The 16,644-nt window shown below is 39.0% G+C and overlaps 1 protein-coding gene across 4 annotated transcripts in view; it reads left to right on the forward strand.

Moving 5' to 3' along the window:
• Positions 1-2,960: 2,960 nt before the first annotated feature.
• Positions 2,961-16,644, forward strand: part of flna (filamin A, alpha (actin binding protein 280)) — a 35,909-nt gene continuing 22,225 nt past the window's right edge. For 3 of the 4 annotated variants that reach the window (XM_066671595.1, XM_066671596.1, XM_066671599.1), the window contains exons 1-2: positions 2,962-3,136; positions 7,784-8,237. In XM_066671595.1, coding sequence (XP_066527692.1) covers positions 7,871-8,237 — 367 coding nt within the window. In that variant the 5' untranslated portion in view covers positions 2,962-3,136; positions 7,784-7,870. Of the gene's footprint in view, positions 3,137-7,783; positions 8,238-16,644 lie in introns of all 4 variants that reach the window. The other variant, XM_066671598.1, reaches the window with a different exon arrangement.

Below are 16,644 nucleotides of genomic sequence, written 5' to 3' on the forward strand. Positions count from 1 at the left end.
GGCCATTTGATGATAAAGAATAGTTGAACACTTTAGCTAATATTGGGTTTCTCTTTGCTAAATATCTCTTCTGCTAAACTATTATGAAGCTCTCCTGGGAACCATCTGTGGAATTTATTATTTTTAAATGTCTTTATTTCATCTGAAATTTCCTGTAATGAGATTGGTTTAATCATTTCCTCCACTTCCTCTTGTGATGGTGATGGTAGCTGTAATCTTTTAGGGAATACTTGTGTTTTGTTAGATTAGATTCTGAGTCACTATATAGGCCCTTATAATAATGTATTGCCCAATTTATAGTATCTCTTACTTGTAATACATAGGGCTCCTTCAGATTTATATGCTAAATGTTCATCTACTCTGTGCCTGGTGTTTCTCTCCTTTTTTATGTTTTATTTTCAAGTCTTCAATTTACAATTGCTGGTGATACCTCGTTGTTTTCATTTAATTGGAAATATTAAACTTTGTTTTATTTCCTTTACCACCCTCTCTTCTGACAGGATTAAGTTTCCAATATTTATAGAATCATTTCTTACCTATCTCGACCATTAGTATAACTGGAGCATGATCACTTATTGTTATCATCTCATGTGGAGCCAACTACCATTATAAATCTTCTCTCTTTATCTTGTATTACCTTCTTTGCTGCAAATGGTAGAGATTTATTGATAAATATGTCTACCACCCTGCCCCCATTTTCTTGCCATTCGATGCATAAAATACCTGATTTACCCAAACAATACAATACAAAACCTTAAAATGAGCATCTATTTTGGAGAATGTGTGAGTATGTGTCGTGCTTTGAAGGACTGGCTCCCCCTCCAAGGTGTGTTCCGGCCTTTCACCTAGTGATTCTGGGTAGGCTCCGGACCCAGCACCGCCCTGAACTCAATAAGTGGTTAAAGACAATGAATGAACAAATGAATCTATTTTGGAGCTAATATAAAATAACAAAAGTGTGTGACTCCCAAAAATACCACAACCAGAGAGATGTGGCAATTTTTCTCTGGGAAAATAATCCTTTGTGGATCTACAAGTTCCCATATACACTAACTAAGTGTCCAACCCACTGTGATCAACCAATATTTTTGTTGATTTATATAAGCAAATGTAACTCATTTAATATTAGATATATTGTCAGTCATTTAAAGCAAGATCTGTGATCTTGAGAAGAAACCATGTGAACGTTGTTGATGAACATATGAATCACATTGATGTTGCTGTTGTTAATGTCACTGTTATAGTGTTCAGACAGATGTTTAAATCACTGAGACAACTGGACAGAAATAGCTATATAATCAATGTGCTGCTATCCCAGTGTTTTGGGCAGTAATTTCTAAGGAAGTGAATAAGGGTGTAGTGCACTGATGGTTTTGTGAAGCAGATATGAAACTATGATGTTAACAGAGTGATTTCCAGGAGTGTTATTTTTAATGGAAGTTATTTAAAAATAATAATGACTAATTGTTTTATTAACATGATTTTTTCCTCTAAAGTCACTTTACTGCTTGTGTCTGAACTCTTATCACATTGAGCAGAGTTGAGCATTGAACATTGAGCACTATAAATCCAGATATTTGCAGATACTTCACAGTGTTCCTTCAGGAATCAAGGAAATTAAGGTTGTTGCAGTAACAGCATTTCTGGTTTACACAAGATATTGGAATATTGCTCTGAAGATTGTATGCCATTCATCCAAAGAAACATGCTGTGGATAAAACTGATGCTGGATAATTTGTGGATCATAAACACTTATTTGACTCATCCAAAAGGTATTCGATGTTTCTTAATTTGTTCAGAGAATACAGTTCACAGGGATCAACAGATAGACACCTTCCCTCCTCTGCATTCTGCTGAATTAAGCCCACGACACCTCCAGAAGGCTCAACAGTGAACTCTGGTATGGTGAAAAAGAGTAAATGTGAGCTTTAAAATGACCACCTTACCCACAAGCATTAATTACAAAGAATGGGAGAAATTAATAATGATGCTGAAGAGTGATACAAATATGAACAATTAGTCTTTAAAGCACTGTGCTGTGGATCAGTGTAACTGTATTTACTGGTGAAACAGAGCTCTATCCAAAACTTTAGGATGAAATGGAGTGGGGTTTGTGATCAAAAGTTAGTAAATCAAACCTAATCAATTTGCAGCTCTATCAATCAGTCTAAAAAATAATAAATTAAAATATGCTTAAACAAGAACTGAAGTATGTATAAATGATGTACATATATAACTGCATTACATTACTTTATGTATATCTAGTGTATATCTCCAGAATCAATATATGTGGCACTGTAATGACCCGTCCTGTGATCTCATTTGCGTTTAGGACCTCTTTAACACGAGCTTGACTTCGGTTCAGTTCAACCCCTTCAGGCTTACACTGACCATGCCCTTTACATTACACTTCATTTATTAAAAGCAGCTGTGTGCGGTCGTTTATGGGTTTTTAAATGTTTATAGAGCAGGCCGTAGCTTTAAACACAAAAGTCCCTGAATTAAATAAAGTGCACCATATAGAGGTTTGGTGGAGTGTTTCCAGTTAGAGAATTTTGTCCAAAAGCGCCACCTGAGAAGTAACAGACAGAAAATACAGACAAACTAAACAGCGGTTGCACTTTTCCACTCGATTTCTGAGAGCCCGCCCTTCTGCATTACGATTGGATACTACCACGGGTCGGGTTTATAAAATTGTAAAAGTAGCCAATCATAATGCTGGAGCTGGAATAATGTGTGCCAATCGTTGTCTGGGGGAAGCGGGGCTTGTCGGAAAACAGGTGGGTAAAAAAACCGAGTAACGCCACTGCAAACGGGGTGACATCATACCTTTAAAATCCGAAGGCGCGGTCGCCGGTATAACGTCAGTCTCTCGCTGAGCCCCTCTCACTCTTTGATACTTTACCAATTAAGGCTCTTGCATTGGAGAGGCATTGAGGACAGTAGGAGATAGAAAAGACCGAGGGGTGTCACTAGTGCTCTTTCTGGAGCTCGCCGAACTAACGTTTCCATTCCCCCCTCAGGGCGGCTCGGCTCGGGAGGGACACGGTGCACTTCTTCCTGCAGAGCGGAGGAGAGTCCGATAGTGATTCAGAACATTTTTTTGCACGTTCTTCGGGCGAACACCCACAAAACGGTATGTTTTCCCTTTTATGTCTCGCTCAGGAAGGGGTTAGTGGTGCTTACACTGCAGCAGTGAAATTTGCGGCATTGTTTTAGAATATTTTAACCGAATTCAAGTTTATGAAAGTCATGAGAGTTCTGTAAACTTTGTGAGAGTGGTGTACACTCGAATACAAAGAGGTCTAGGCACCACCGGGGGAATGACATGTTCTGTTGATTATTTAAGTGTAAATATATGAACACAATGGCCACGGTTTGACCGTTTGTAAATATCTATATATTTGCTGGGTTTAACAGTCGAAGGAAGGAAAGCGTGTGGTATAAGCCTGATAACTATTTATTATGAGGACACTTTGTGTCGATTCTTCCTACATGTTAAATTCAGCAAATAAACTGCAGCTATGCAGAAGAGTCTTCTGTAGAGGATGTGCTCTAGCAGGCACGACATATACATAGAAGACAAAGGGAGATGTTAGCCTGTATGATAAATGTGAATATCTGATGAAACTGACAAGTATCATTTTGACAGATTGAGAAAACAAAGAAAGACAACAAACAAACAGTATCTGAGGTTTAACTACTTAGCAAGCAGTAGGTCACTCTGTTTAGTTGTGAATGCATGTTAATGGGTTCCAAGGCGTTTCATAATTCAGTAAAATATTAAAGTCCACCATAAATGTAATCCATCTCTTTAACTCTATAGTATATAAAGTATGTAATATATAATAATATATAATTATAGTAAATTGGGTGAATGTTTCTTTTGTCGTTTAATCAATTTACACCTGTGTTGTCCAATTTACATTAGACAGCACGTATTTTATTCAACAGTTCGTGATACTCTGTTTATATTCTGTTAAACTTGCACCTCTCAGTTAATACAGACCTGTTCATGCTTTTGCAAAAAAAACAATGTTGTAGCTTCCAAGCGTCATAAAGTTTACAATATACGAAGGAAAAGGGTTGACTTTTATGATTTAAATCTGTGCTCTTCACTCTGCTGTTTTTCTGCTCAGTGCTGCGCGCTTTCTGTGTTTTAACTCATGTCAAACACTGCCCCCCACCCATCCCACACACACATACACACACACGCGCGCGCACTGTACGGGGGGTTTAAACGCCTAATCCTCATTAAGGGCTCCTCACCAAATAAGGCAAAATATGGACAAGCTCCGCTCTCCGCGTTCTCAATGATGCTGAATGTGAGAGCGCCTCCCTGCGCCCACAATGAATAATTGCACCCTTGTGACATCTCACCTGAGAAGGGAGAAAACCTTACTCTTATCTTTAGAGGTGGACAATATGGGATTATCCCGATATTTAAGATTTTTTTCACGATATAAACACAACAGTTTTGACGCACAGAAAATCATACTTTTTTTTTAAATTTCTAACTTTAACTATTACTAATCGGCCAGGATAATGAGCACAGTTTTATTTCACTCCTCCAGTGTAGTGCACTAATTAATCCCTCACAGCATCTTGCAGTCACTATCCAGTTAAAAACATGTATCTCCCAATATAGCAACTTTACAGAAGAAAGAAAAAAATTCTTAACTTTCAAAAGATTTTATACCAAGTAATTTCTATTGGTCCCTTCATGAAATGTTCACAAAGTGTGAAGAACAACTACTGTGTTCAGACAATGTAGTAAACTAAAAATCCACATAAATGGTGATACATGTTTTTAATTGGACAGCAATGATATGTTTCTATGGCATTTGTGAAATGTTTATTTACCGCATTGATACTGATCTTTTACATCCTTGAAATCTTTATTTACCCCCAAAGAAATAACAACCCAGATGTAGGCACCATTTCCACGGGCTGTAATCTGTGTTTTTCACTCGCTTAGAGGAGAAAGCATGCTCTGTGGTTTACAGCAAGACTGTGGGTTTACAAAGCAGCATGCTTCCTCTGCGCTGCTGCTTGTTTGTAATGTGATGTGGTGTTGGCTGTCACCTAGGTGATCTAATATCATCATCACTTAAAACGGACTTTCTCAGTGATTAGTTGAGGGCACCACAGTTTTGTGACAGTTGAGGTCATGTCACACAGCTGCAAGATTCTGGGGTAGTGGGTTCAAACCCTGCTTTGGATCACTGTCTGTGAGGAGTTTGGTTTGCTCTCCCCATGTCTGCACGAGTTTCCTCCCACAGTCCAAAAACACATCAAGTGTGTACGTGGTTCTGTGCATAGTTAAATGGTTCCTTCCTGTGATGGAAAACATGTAGTTTGAGGACACCGTGTTTTAAATTTCTGTGGCGGATTGGTCTGATGCCCTTGACTTAGAGCACAAATCTGAAGCTTTGTTCAGGGATGTTTCTTGCTATAAGTGATAACAGCAGGAGCCTCTGAGTCATCCAAGGGCCAATATGTTTATATAATCTTTGCCAAATAAAGTGCTGTTGGCCCAGAAATATTTTTTTGCAATCCTTGTCAAAACAGTTCAGAGTTGGTTGTCTTTTATTCACGCAAGTATATGATAGGGGTGGGTGGGCGGTCCTCAAGTAGCATGTTTCCCCGCAGATTTTCAAAAAAAAAAAAAAAAAACACCTCCTCAGTTCTATGTTTTTATGCCTGCTTTGTCCTTGTTATGTCCTGCAGATGGCGCAAAAGCACAAAACGCGATGGGCGTGATAAAGTACCGGAATGGGTGTTTTTACCATAGTCTCTAAGTCTTACAGCTACATGTCTAGTTTGGTGAAAACAATTTACTTATTAAATAATTTAGACAAGTGAAAGTACTGCTTTGGTTCAATGAATATGTCACCACAGCTCAGTGGTTTTCTGAATCGTCAGCCTATGCAAATTTTTGTGTTAGTTTTAGTTAGTTCGTCTTGCCTTGTGAGGGTTTCAAAATTAAAGACACCAAAGTAGAGAGTGTCTGTTTAATGTGGCTGTTTTATTGGGGCTAGGGTTAGGGTCAGGGGGCTATCAGTGGTTAGTCGATGGCATTCCACAGATTCTCCTGCAGAGGCAAATTCCTGAACAACAACAAAAAAGCTCAAGGAAAACATTCTTTATGGCCTGTGTCCTGCACACACACTAAGTTTTGTTTGCCCTAGTTTCCTTATTTAGTAAAAGGCAGGATTAATGCACCAGGATTGTTTGCTAAATTGCTCCCTCTTAATGTGTATGTGGATCATGCCAAGGATTTTATGAAATATACCTTGGGTATTCGACATAACATCATTAGCAATTTTCCTACTTACTCATTGTTCTTTTTTCCTATCATGGAAAGAGCTGTCTAGACCTGCAGACATCTCCTCCAAGAGTGCATTCCTATATGAATAAATATGGCAACACACCAACAGGTTATAGGAATTAAATAGACTGACCTATTCAATATCCATACAATATAATTTATATGTGGTATGTGTTTTTAAGAACTGTGGTGTCACAATTCATTTCTAAATGACAATTTTGAACCTTTCATTATAGCTTAGAATTAAACAGGCATTTTTTGCTACTGTCGTTGTAAATTAAAATGTTTCCAGATTGTATACCCTGTACTGTTCATCATTCAAAAAGTCTGCAACTTTACCTATGACTTGAAGAGGGGTAGGTGGGCTTAGAGATGAAGACTGGGATATATGTAAATATGTTGGTTTTTAAACGTCACACATTTTTAAGGGGAAAAATGAGATCACAACTATCTCTTGGCAACAATTCAAAACACTGTAAAAGTCAAACAATAAATATTACGTAATATCCTTGGGTGTTTCCCAGTCCTCAGACAGGCTCCTTGAGACTCCATGTGCTACACGTTAGTCTTCCCCTGCTCAAACACACCCATTTAAAACCACATATTATGGAAAATCAGCATGTTCCTCACTTTTTTTTAATATAAGGGTTTGATGTAGTAGATAAACACATGCTAAGTTCCAATATATTCAGTTAACTCCCCAACCCATACAGTCCATATAAGGAAACTATACTGAGGGTTTTGGTTGTTTATTTGTTTGTGATGCTGTGAAGACCTGTGAATATTCACCTCTTCTGTCCAAGGCACTGCCCATTTCTGCTTAAGTAATGAGTGTTTCAGCTCAGTCTGCTTTTTAAACGAGGTAAATTCAAGACACACTCTCAGAATATAGGTCATTGCTGTATAATCCTAATAAAAGCATTCAGTCTGTTTAATTCTGAGGGACAGTGCAAGGTTTAAAAATAAGCAAACGCGATAAGAGGAATGTCAAACTACTCTCATATGTTTAAAAATAGCAATCAAACATAAATTTAAAGACGAAAAAATCAGCATCAGTATTGGATTCAGGGTAATTGCTTTGGAATGACTGTGGCTGAAACTAATCTGGCTCCATGTTCCCTACGTAGTGCCCTAACTAACTAACTAACTAACTGCACAAAGAAAAAAATAACTTTATATGACATACAAAGGGTCAACTGGTATTCAACTATGTTCTTTACTCCAGCTGAGCGAAGAAACCAGATTCCATAACTAATATGTTTTGCACCATAAGGAGAGTAGGGAGTCAGGATTCAGTCTTAGTAAGGGATAGAGTAATAGAGGTGTCGCCCAACCCTTTGTTGTCCAATCAGCTCACTGAAATAAATAAGAATCGACGTTTTTTAAATAATGCTTTATTCGCCTGTCCATGTCGTTGATATTTAATTCGTATTTTATCTTTATTTTATTTAGAAAACTTTCCGAAAAGTCTTCGAGGCCCCGCCCAACAGAAAAAAATTCAGCGAGTCAGCGAGCGAGTGAAGAGGGGAGTCCATAAAAATGAGTCAACACCGAGCAGCTCTCCAGTCGAGCTCAGCGCCCAACGCCTCTCTGAGCCCGGACAAAGACGCAGACATGCCCGCCACGGAGAAAGACCTGGCCGAGGACGCGCCATGGAAGAAGATTCAGCAGAACACCTTCACTCGCTGGTGTAACGAGCACCTCAAATGTGTGAACAAGCGCATCGCCAACCTCCAGACGGACCTGAGCGATGGGCTGCGGCTCATCGGGCTCCTGGAGGTGCTCAGCCAGAAGAAGATGTTTCGCAAATACAACCAGCGGCCCACCTTCAGGCAAATGCAACTGGAGAACGTCTCTGTGGCGCTGGAGTTCCTCGACAGAGAGAATATCAAGCTCGTCTCCATTGGTATGAACTTTTAAAACTCTTACCTGAACGTTTTGTACTCTTTGCAGCCAGAGAGATGACTAATTTAACGTTGACTAAGTAAAGGGTGGGGATATTCAGTTTATTTCTTCTTTTTAGGGTAGTTTACATAAAAACTGTTTGGTTCACAACTTAAACTTTCAAAATGAATGCTCCATATTTTGTCTTTTTTCCTCATTTTCTTCATTGGGTGTGTGTACAGCTGATACTCTATTCCTGTGAGTGAAAATGTAACATCTGTGTGTTTAGGCTCTTCTCGTGTCGCCAGTGTTCAGGACACGAAAGCTAAACTAGGCCACAAAATAACGGGAGCGCATTAACTTGAAAGTAGCTTTCAAAGTTTTGGACGCCCCTGGTCAAATTATACGGTTTTGTTTTTTAAATCAGAGTGAAATGAAGTACACGCCCTCCCAAATGGAACACGCTTTCCCCATTTTAAATCACGTCTACTGAGTAATGTCGTGACGTATTTAGATGGATGAATAATCCAAAACGTGTTGCGTTTCTTTATTAATATATTGTATTATATGCTCTCACCAATATATGCTGGCAGAAAATGGTCATATTCAAAGGTATTCTATGTAAAGGATGTACAAACCAACATGTTTTTGAGGTGTTTTAAAAGTGAAGGCTGTATGTAGGAATGGGGCCTATTTTAAAAAAAAAACAAAAAAACTACAGTTTGTGGAGCTAACTTTATGGCATGTTAATTTTACAGCAAACTTAATTATGGCTGCGCACTGCTTGTTAGAGCTAATCCTCCTACAAAAAAGCGTGAACTATACATAAGTAGCTTAACTAGCCTCACACCACTTTGATGGCAGCCTTTTGTCTCAGATGTCCACATTTTAGAGTCGTGGCCGGCTGTTTTTCACAGCTGAACGCTGCATGTCCAAGCTGGAAACTTTGCCAGTTTTTGTCCAGCACGAACAAGTTGAGCTGAATGTGTGAGAGGAGGGTGGGGAGCTAGTTCTCTCAGTGAGAATGTATGCATCATCTGCGTAGAGCTTTTCCACACAGCTCCAGGGCTTGTCCACCTTGATAGGTGGCTTAATTTCAAGGGTGAATTGAGTTAAGCCCCATAGTCAAATATGTACATCATGCAGGGTGAAGCAGGAGAGAATAATCCCCATGTGGCCTCATTTAAGTCTTGTCTCTGCTTGTCTGCATAAATGTGGATCTGTGGTTTCAAACAATACTTTTTTTTTTTAAAGTAGTGCTTTGTCCAATGAAATGATTACAGTTGAGATATTTAAGCACCAGTGTTGCATTGATGTAAAATCATTACATTCTCATAGATATGAGAATGTATTTCAATATATCTGTAGATTTGAAATACCAGCCAAATCTATTCTTCTCTTCAATGCTGTTTGTAATTTAAAAATGATTTTAAGGTGACTGTGGGTGTCATAACCAAATCAAATTAAGTCAGTGGGACACATGGCCATTTTAGTTGCATTTAAATGCCCACTTTAATAGGTGCAATATCCACAAATAAACCACATCATTCACACTTTCAAACTACACTTCTACACAGGTTAATGATCATTTACATGGGAGCATGCTTACAGCTTCAGGGAAAGATAATGGGCTCTTAGACACAGTGGCCCTGGTAGAATGTTGGTTTATCAGGTAGGAAAGTGGTCTAACTCTGTGCATGACAGGATTTCTCAGCAGGTCTAAAGGGATTGACTTGAACACTTTGTTTATTGTAGTGTTGCAATCTATGTAAGCCACTCAGTATCCAATATCTTAGCACTGAGTATCTCAGGTGATTCAGTGTAACTTTATTTCTGCTTAAACTTGTATCACAGTATGCATTTTACTGACTCACCTACATTCTAGCTGCTTCATCCACATTTGTTTTGAGTTAATGGGTTTTAATTTTGCAGACAGGCATACCTGTCCTATCTCACTAATGAGCAGTGCTTTTTTTTGGGTTATCACCTATTGAGTTGGCTTGACTGAACTCCAGAGACTTTGTAGTCTTAAGGTGCTATCTGCAAACTTTTTGTTCATCAGAGAGAGAATTTTGCAACACAAGTATAGGGAGGTGGATATGTTCCTACAGCTTCATGCATGGACACCTCCTGCCCCTGCAGATGCTTTTGTAGCTCAAATAGAGGTAAGGGAGGTACACTCTGTCAGCTGTGGGTGTGGCTCTACATGATGTGCTAACTTTTAACAACATTGCTCAATTTTCATGCCAGAGTTTTATTGCAGAGCAGATCAGGACAGAACTTGAATTGTGCACTACTTTTAAAATTTAGTGCTCAGATTCATGGATTCCATGCATGTAACAATTTCAAACCTAAAGCCACATGTAGTATTGGCTTTATGTTGCATTCTTTTGAGAGGTCTATTAAGATAAAGCACTGAATTAATTAGGAACGAAAGGACATCATGAGCCATAGTGTAAAATTAAGTTAGAATAAGTAATCTTTGCCAAGTACAATTTCTGAATTGCTTCTATGCATCAGGCCATGGGATGTGATAACTTACAACTGGTTTACTGGATTAACATGTGTTCAGTGTAAGGGTTTTCAAATGGATGTGAACTGGGTTGTTTTCTGAGAACTTAATAGCAGCAATGCAGTGTGATTCTGGAATCCATGTTGATATTATCAAAATTGTCTTATTGGATCAACTAAATTTGCTCCAGTTTGTATTTATAACTTGGCTTTTATTCAAGAACAGCAGCATGCTTAGGTTGTACTGTGCTATGTTTATGTATTTTTAATGAATTTGTAACATTTGAAAAATTGTATATTAATGTCAAATGGGAATCCTGATATACGTGAACGCTGTATATATGTTTGACAAATGCATATTTATCTTGACCTTTTAAAGATATGTACGTTGACAATTGGAAATTTGTACTGGGCAGGGACTTGGATCTCAACTCTTATAGTTAGAAACACACTTGCAGAAATACAATGTTTATGCATTTGTCAGGTAGTCAGAAATCTAGTGGAATAAGTGCTGGTGTGATTATTGATGTTTATCTTTGTGTGAAATCCTCCCATGACATTTGTTCTGAATTGGTGCTTTAATATACACTGCTTGTCATCTCCAGTATTATGATTATCTTTGAATTTCCTTTAGGCATCTCAGTTTGACAAGAGGGGTTATATAAAATGGAGTTAATTTCAAAGTGCAGTCTAGTAAAATATGGTGAGATCGAGGCATTACGTGAGAAAAAGTGGAAAGCACCTGGTAGAAGTTTCCCCTCCTCAGTGATTTCTGCCTTTTCATTCTATATTCCTCAACGTTTGTAGTAGTCATCTCAAAACTTTAAAACAAGAGTTTAGCACGAAACAGTGCTTCAGTAACTTGAATGCAGCTCTTTTTATTTGAAACCTTGTCAGAGGGTTTTTTGGGACACTGTGAATCACCAAGACAGCAGCTGGGCAAACCACATGAAGACTGTAGCAAGTTCCTTGAAGTTTCTAAAAAGCCTCCTAAAGAACTGAGATTTAAACATCAATAATCACTATGAACATTGTTTAAGTCTGGGAATTAACTTGAAGACTGACATGAGTCTTCATATTCTTCTTGCACAATTCATTCTTCCACATAGGACCAACAGATAAGGAGAATTTGGTCTGGCACCACTTGTTAAGCTAATAGTCAGAGATGGTTTGTTTTGCTAAGTGTCCAAACTAGATCTGTGGTTTTTCTTTATCTATATCCAGGTTGAGGGATGGGGAAAGTTAGGGAGAAGAGAACATGAATTTAACAAAGGAGTAAAAGTGCCCTTCAAATGTGGTGGTTGAGTGAAATGGTTTGATAGCACATTTACCAGTATGATCATTAAGAGATGATCAAGATTGCTTGGGCCGCAATGCATTTAATACTTTGCTGTTGAGGCCATGTAACCTATGTAATCTAGATGTTATGTAATGATTGAGGTGCTTTTGGTTTCTGGCCTTCATGACTGTTCAGTGGACGTGTTCTATAGTGATTATTGTTAGGTTGTCTGTTTTTAGTATGGCTTCTGTGATTGTGAAACACTAACATTCCTTAAATGTGAATCTGAGATTTTAAGATTAGTTTCTAACTATTTTAAGGTTAGATGCTTAAGGATACAAATGCATGAAGCTTTTTCTGGCTATAATATGGATTGGATGCCTGTGTATATACCATGTGTGTATTTTTATGATTAAAGATGAGTAAATGGTGATGGAACTTGAGTCACATGACAAGGGGTGCCAAATGACAATCCAGCGCTCAGTATGGGGTTTTACAAAAGCCCAAACACAGCAGTTTTGTCTCTGTCTCTCTACATTCATTCCTCCCCTCCCTCCCTCCTCCTTTCACTCTGTTCCTTCCCTCCCTGTAATCAGAAACCGCTGTGGAAGGGAATGGGTGGCCTGCCAGGATCAAGTTTTCTTCTGCCCTTTTAAGGCTAAAAAACCAAGGGGAGCTTTTCCAAAAAAGAGGGAGGGAGGAAGGCTGGAGGGAGGGACATTTGGAAGCAGCAGAAAGGAAAGAAAGAGGAAGTCTTCTTGTGGAGTTCAGGCTTTTAAAAGCACATGTTGGATATATTGTATTTTGAAAAAGCTTTCCTGTATGTGGCAATCTGGCAACATTCGGTATTACTGCACTATGTTGCTGAGAGCCCAACGGTTCTTTCAGGTTTTTGGAGGAGGTTCTTAAAATATAAGGGCTGAAATATATTGCCTCTATCTGTGGTTCCATTATGATTCAGGTTGAATGAATGTCTGTGGCATTTAACCACGAATTCAAAAATTCTTGTGTGCAGCTGCCATTTGGGTTTTCAGCTGAGGGGATAATGCTGAAGCATGTTTTCCATGATTCTTATGTTTGTGTCTTTGTCTAACCAACAGGCTTGAACTTGGTGATAAGACCTTATTGGAATGTGGGCAATTTCCTCTGAGGCTTCCCCCCTCTGCCCTGCTGTTAGCATTACAGCCCCCTTGCAGGGTTGTAATTGTAACTCTTTTAATGGTGACTAAAATCATACTCTTTACGTTTAGCATAGATATTATCAGTAGCTTGTTCCTGGCCTTTTTGTCTGAAATTATTTCCTAATCTTGTATAGCAGTCATTTTACCAGACCTTTTGGGCTGCATGTAAAGCCTCTACAGAGGCTCGTGTGATGGGTGTGGTGTTGAAGGTGAGTGCTGTGATCTTATTGGCTGCAGTTATTTAGTGTGTCCAGAAAGACAGTGACTCACTTGTATGTGATGAAATAAATTCTGCTAGCCCTAACTATTCTGCAAATGTTTCATTTAGGTCTACATTCCTCCCTCTCCCCCTTAGTCTGTTCCTGTCTGCCCCCAACCAGCTTTCTCTCAGCACTACGATTCATGTTTTGGGAATTTAATGGTTTGCCCTGGCCATCCATGTCCAAAAAAGGGCTGAGACTGGTGTGGTAGGATTCCTGTCATGATGTGCGTCACCAGCTTTCTGACCCTCACCCTAATACAAGTGCCTCTGAATCACACAAATGTTTGCTTTACTCCGACATGAAATTTTAGTTTATCAAACTAATTTTTTTTATACTGAACTACTGAAGAAAGTTATGCCTGGTTTGGCAGACTGAACAATCTTATATTGAATGCTAGGAGTCTCAAAGTTGATGGAAGAAGAATGTGAAACATTACTAAAAAGGTAAATGCTAAAGCCAATATTCCAATATGAAGCTGATCATAGTATAAAACTAATGTTAAAACCTGCTGAGAATAGTCACTTCTTATTCAGAAGTTGTGATGAATTGGCACTGTGCTTATCACTTTGCAAAACCAGCAATTCAGAAACTAAACCATGTCTGAACTGGTCCATCTGTACTGGCTACGCCAGCTTTCCCCACTCCTGCTTGACCTCGAGTGAATGATTACTGTCAATGTAACCTAGGATGGTAGTATAGAGAAAACAATTTTTACTGTAGAAAATGAGTGAATCAGATTTGCTGTTGAAGGAATGTAATGTTACGTAAGGGCAGCAGTGCATCAGCAGCCCTGCCTCCAGCTATGTTGCCAGCCTGGAGGGTGCTTTTACGTGTGCTCAGGGGTGTGGACCACACCCTCGCCGCACTGCACTTCATCAGACTAGTGGCTCTAATCTCCAACAAGCTATAACCTGCTCAAGACTGCAGATCACTCTCTATCTTGCGCGTGCGTGCACACACACACACAAAATATCAGTCTCTATGTTGGTCACTGATGAATACTCACATGGTGTTGTCATGGTGACAGCCTAGTCATCAGGGCCTGGTCCTACTCATTTTTTCTCCTCCCTGTACTTCCTCTCAGTTTGAGACAATGAGGGTGGCCTTTATTAATATTTCAATGTCATTTTCAAAGGAATCCTCAAGCTTGTTCAACCTAATTCTTGCAACATTTGAGAAGGAGTTTTAGTTATGAATACAAAATTCCCCCTTAAAATGGAAAAGAATATTTTGAATTAAGACTCAACTATAACATGGGTCAGTGGGCAGCTGTTTAACACCTGTCTTTAGTCCTTTAATACTACAGGTGTTCTGTTTATGCACAGATTTATTTATATGCAATTAGTTCTTACCTGTCTACCACTTGCCATAAACATCAATGGCATCCATACCTGGCTGACTATATTTGCCTATCTGTCTCTGGTACCCATCCAGCAACTTCATCTCTCGTAATGTATCGTCCAGCACATGAAATGGAAAAAGCATATGCAAGTTAACTAGGTTAAAATGTGATTTTTACTAAAGGGGTCTTTTTAAAATGTCTGCATACTTTTTGGAACATGCCCTTTTGAAAAAAAAAAAAAAAAAAAAAAAAACTCACCATAGCAGCCTTGTCCCCCTCAGCCTCCGATATGGACGATATGGAAAGTAACAGTGCTTTTAATTTTTGGGGAAGTGAAATTCTACCTTATTTCTCTGTGGTTTAAAACCATACGCTGCAGGGTTCTTTTTCTTTGAGTCTGAAAGAGAATTGATCAGGGATCGTTCAAATTGTCCAAAACCTAAGCTGAATTCCTACAGACTTTGGTGGATGGGTTGGGGTTTGTAGGCCACATGCTGCAAAATCAGCGCCAGGCTAAAAGTTGCAAATGTATTATTTTACATGGCGGAAAGACGGTTGGCTAACTGGAATGGGGGTCAGGAGTAGGATGAAGTGTTATTTGATATTTTAAAAATATACACTGTGTGCAAGGCTTCTATTTGAAGCTGTTTCTTCTACATGTGTATTCAACCTTTCCTCTGTACTATTGGGTTCAGGACTCTGTTGGCTCAGCCTTCTGAGAATCCCTGTAGTGGAATGTTGAGTCTGGAGTAAAACAATGCTTGCATAAATGTTCACTGGTTAAGGGCAGCTATGTGCACATACACAAGGACTTAAGGGATAGATTTGTTTTTATAAACAAAAAGTCTTTATCAATTAGGTTATGCTTTTGCCCAGTTGTAGAGTCATGAGGCCAAACATGATCAAGGAAAGATAATACACAGCTGGGAACTTGTTAAAATGTCCTGTTATGCTGGAGCATAATTTGCCTTTTCTATAACAAATTAGTGTTGCACGGTACACAGATACTAGATCTCAATACTTTGTCATTAAAAACTTACAAAACCCCATAAGAGTACCAAACTTCTTTTTAAGGAGTGTTTTACAATAGGAGCAGTGTTTCCAACAAGTGCCACAGGGTGGGCAGTTTGTCTGCAGCGCTTTGCCTCCTCTTCCTCAATAATACTTCTCCTAGTTTTAGGGACTTTTTAGACCTTCTGGCAAGTTATTTAAAGGAAAAAAAAAAACGCCTTACTATACCTTCTATAAAAAGTAGCCAAGATTTGTATAGAAGAGAATCGCCAGTAGCATGACTAGATTAGAACACCAGGACTGACCGTGAGCAGGGGACACAGATCCCTCAACGCGATTCCTCTGTTCCAGAGACAGATCAGAATGAGCTTCGAAAGTGCTAAGTGCTGCCAAAGACACATTTGCTTCCTTTTATGTTGAGATTATTTGTTTTTCCTAACTCCTGAACCGAGTTCACACAATTGAGGCATTAATCAATTTTATTCAAACAGTAAACGTCTTATGAATGTATGACATGGACTGATGGCGCAATTGAACCCAGAAATAGCGAAACATCACGTATGGCGTCAAACAGCAGATACCAGCGATTTTGCAGACTGCCCTCAGCTTGTAGGGAAAGTACATTTACTTGATGTTTTAGGTTTTTGCTGTGGTATTGTATGAGTATCAAGATATTTAGGCAGGTATCATATTGAAAGTCACGTTTTTGTATCGTGACAACACTACCTGCAATCAAATTCCTTCCTAAGCAAGCTATAAAGGCTACCTTTTTGGCCATGGTATGTTTTATTACAGGGCAGCATGGTGGCGCAGCAGGTAGTGTTGCAGTCACACAGCTCCAG

This window comes from Hoplias malabaricus, chromosome 5 (genome assembly GCF_029633855.1).
Source record: "Hoplias malabaricus isolate fHopMal1 chromosome 5, fHopMal1.hap1, whole genome shotgun sequence".
NCBI lineage: Eukaryota > Metazoa > Chordata > Actinopteri > Characiformes > Erythrinidae > Hoplias > Hoplias malabaricus.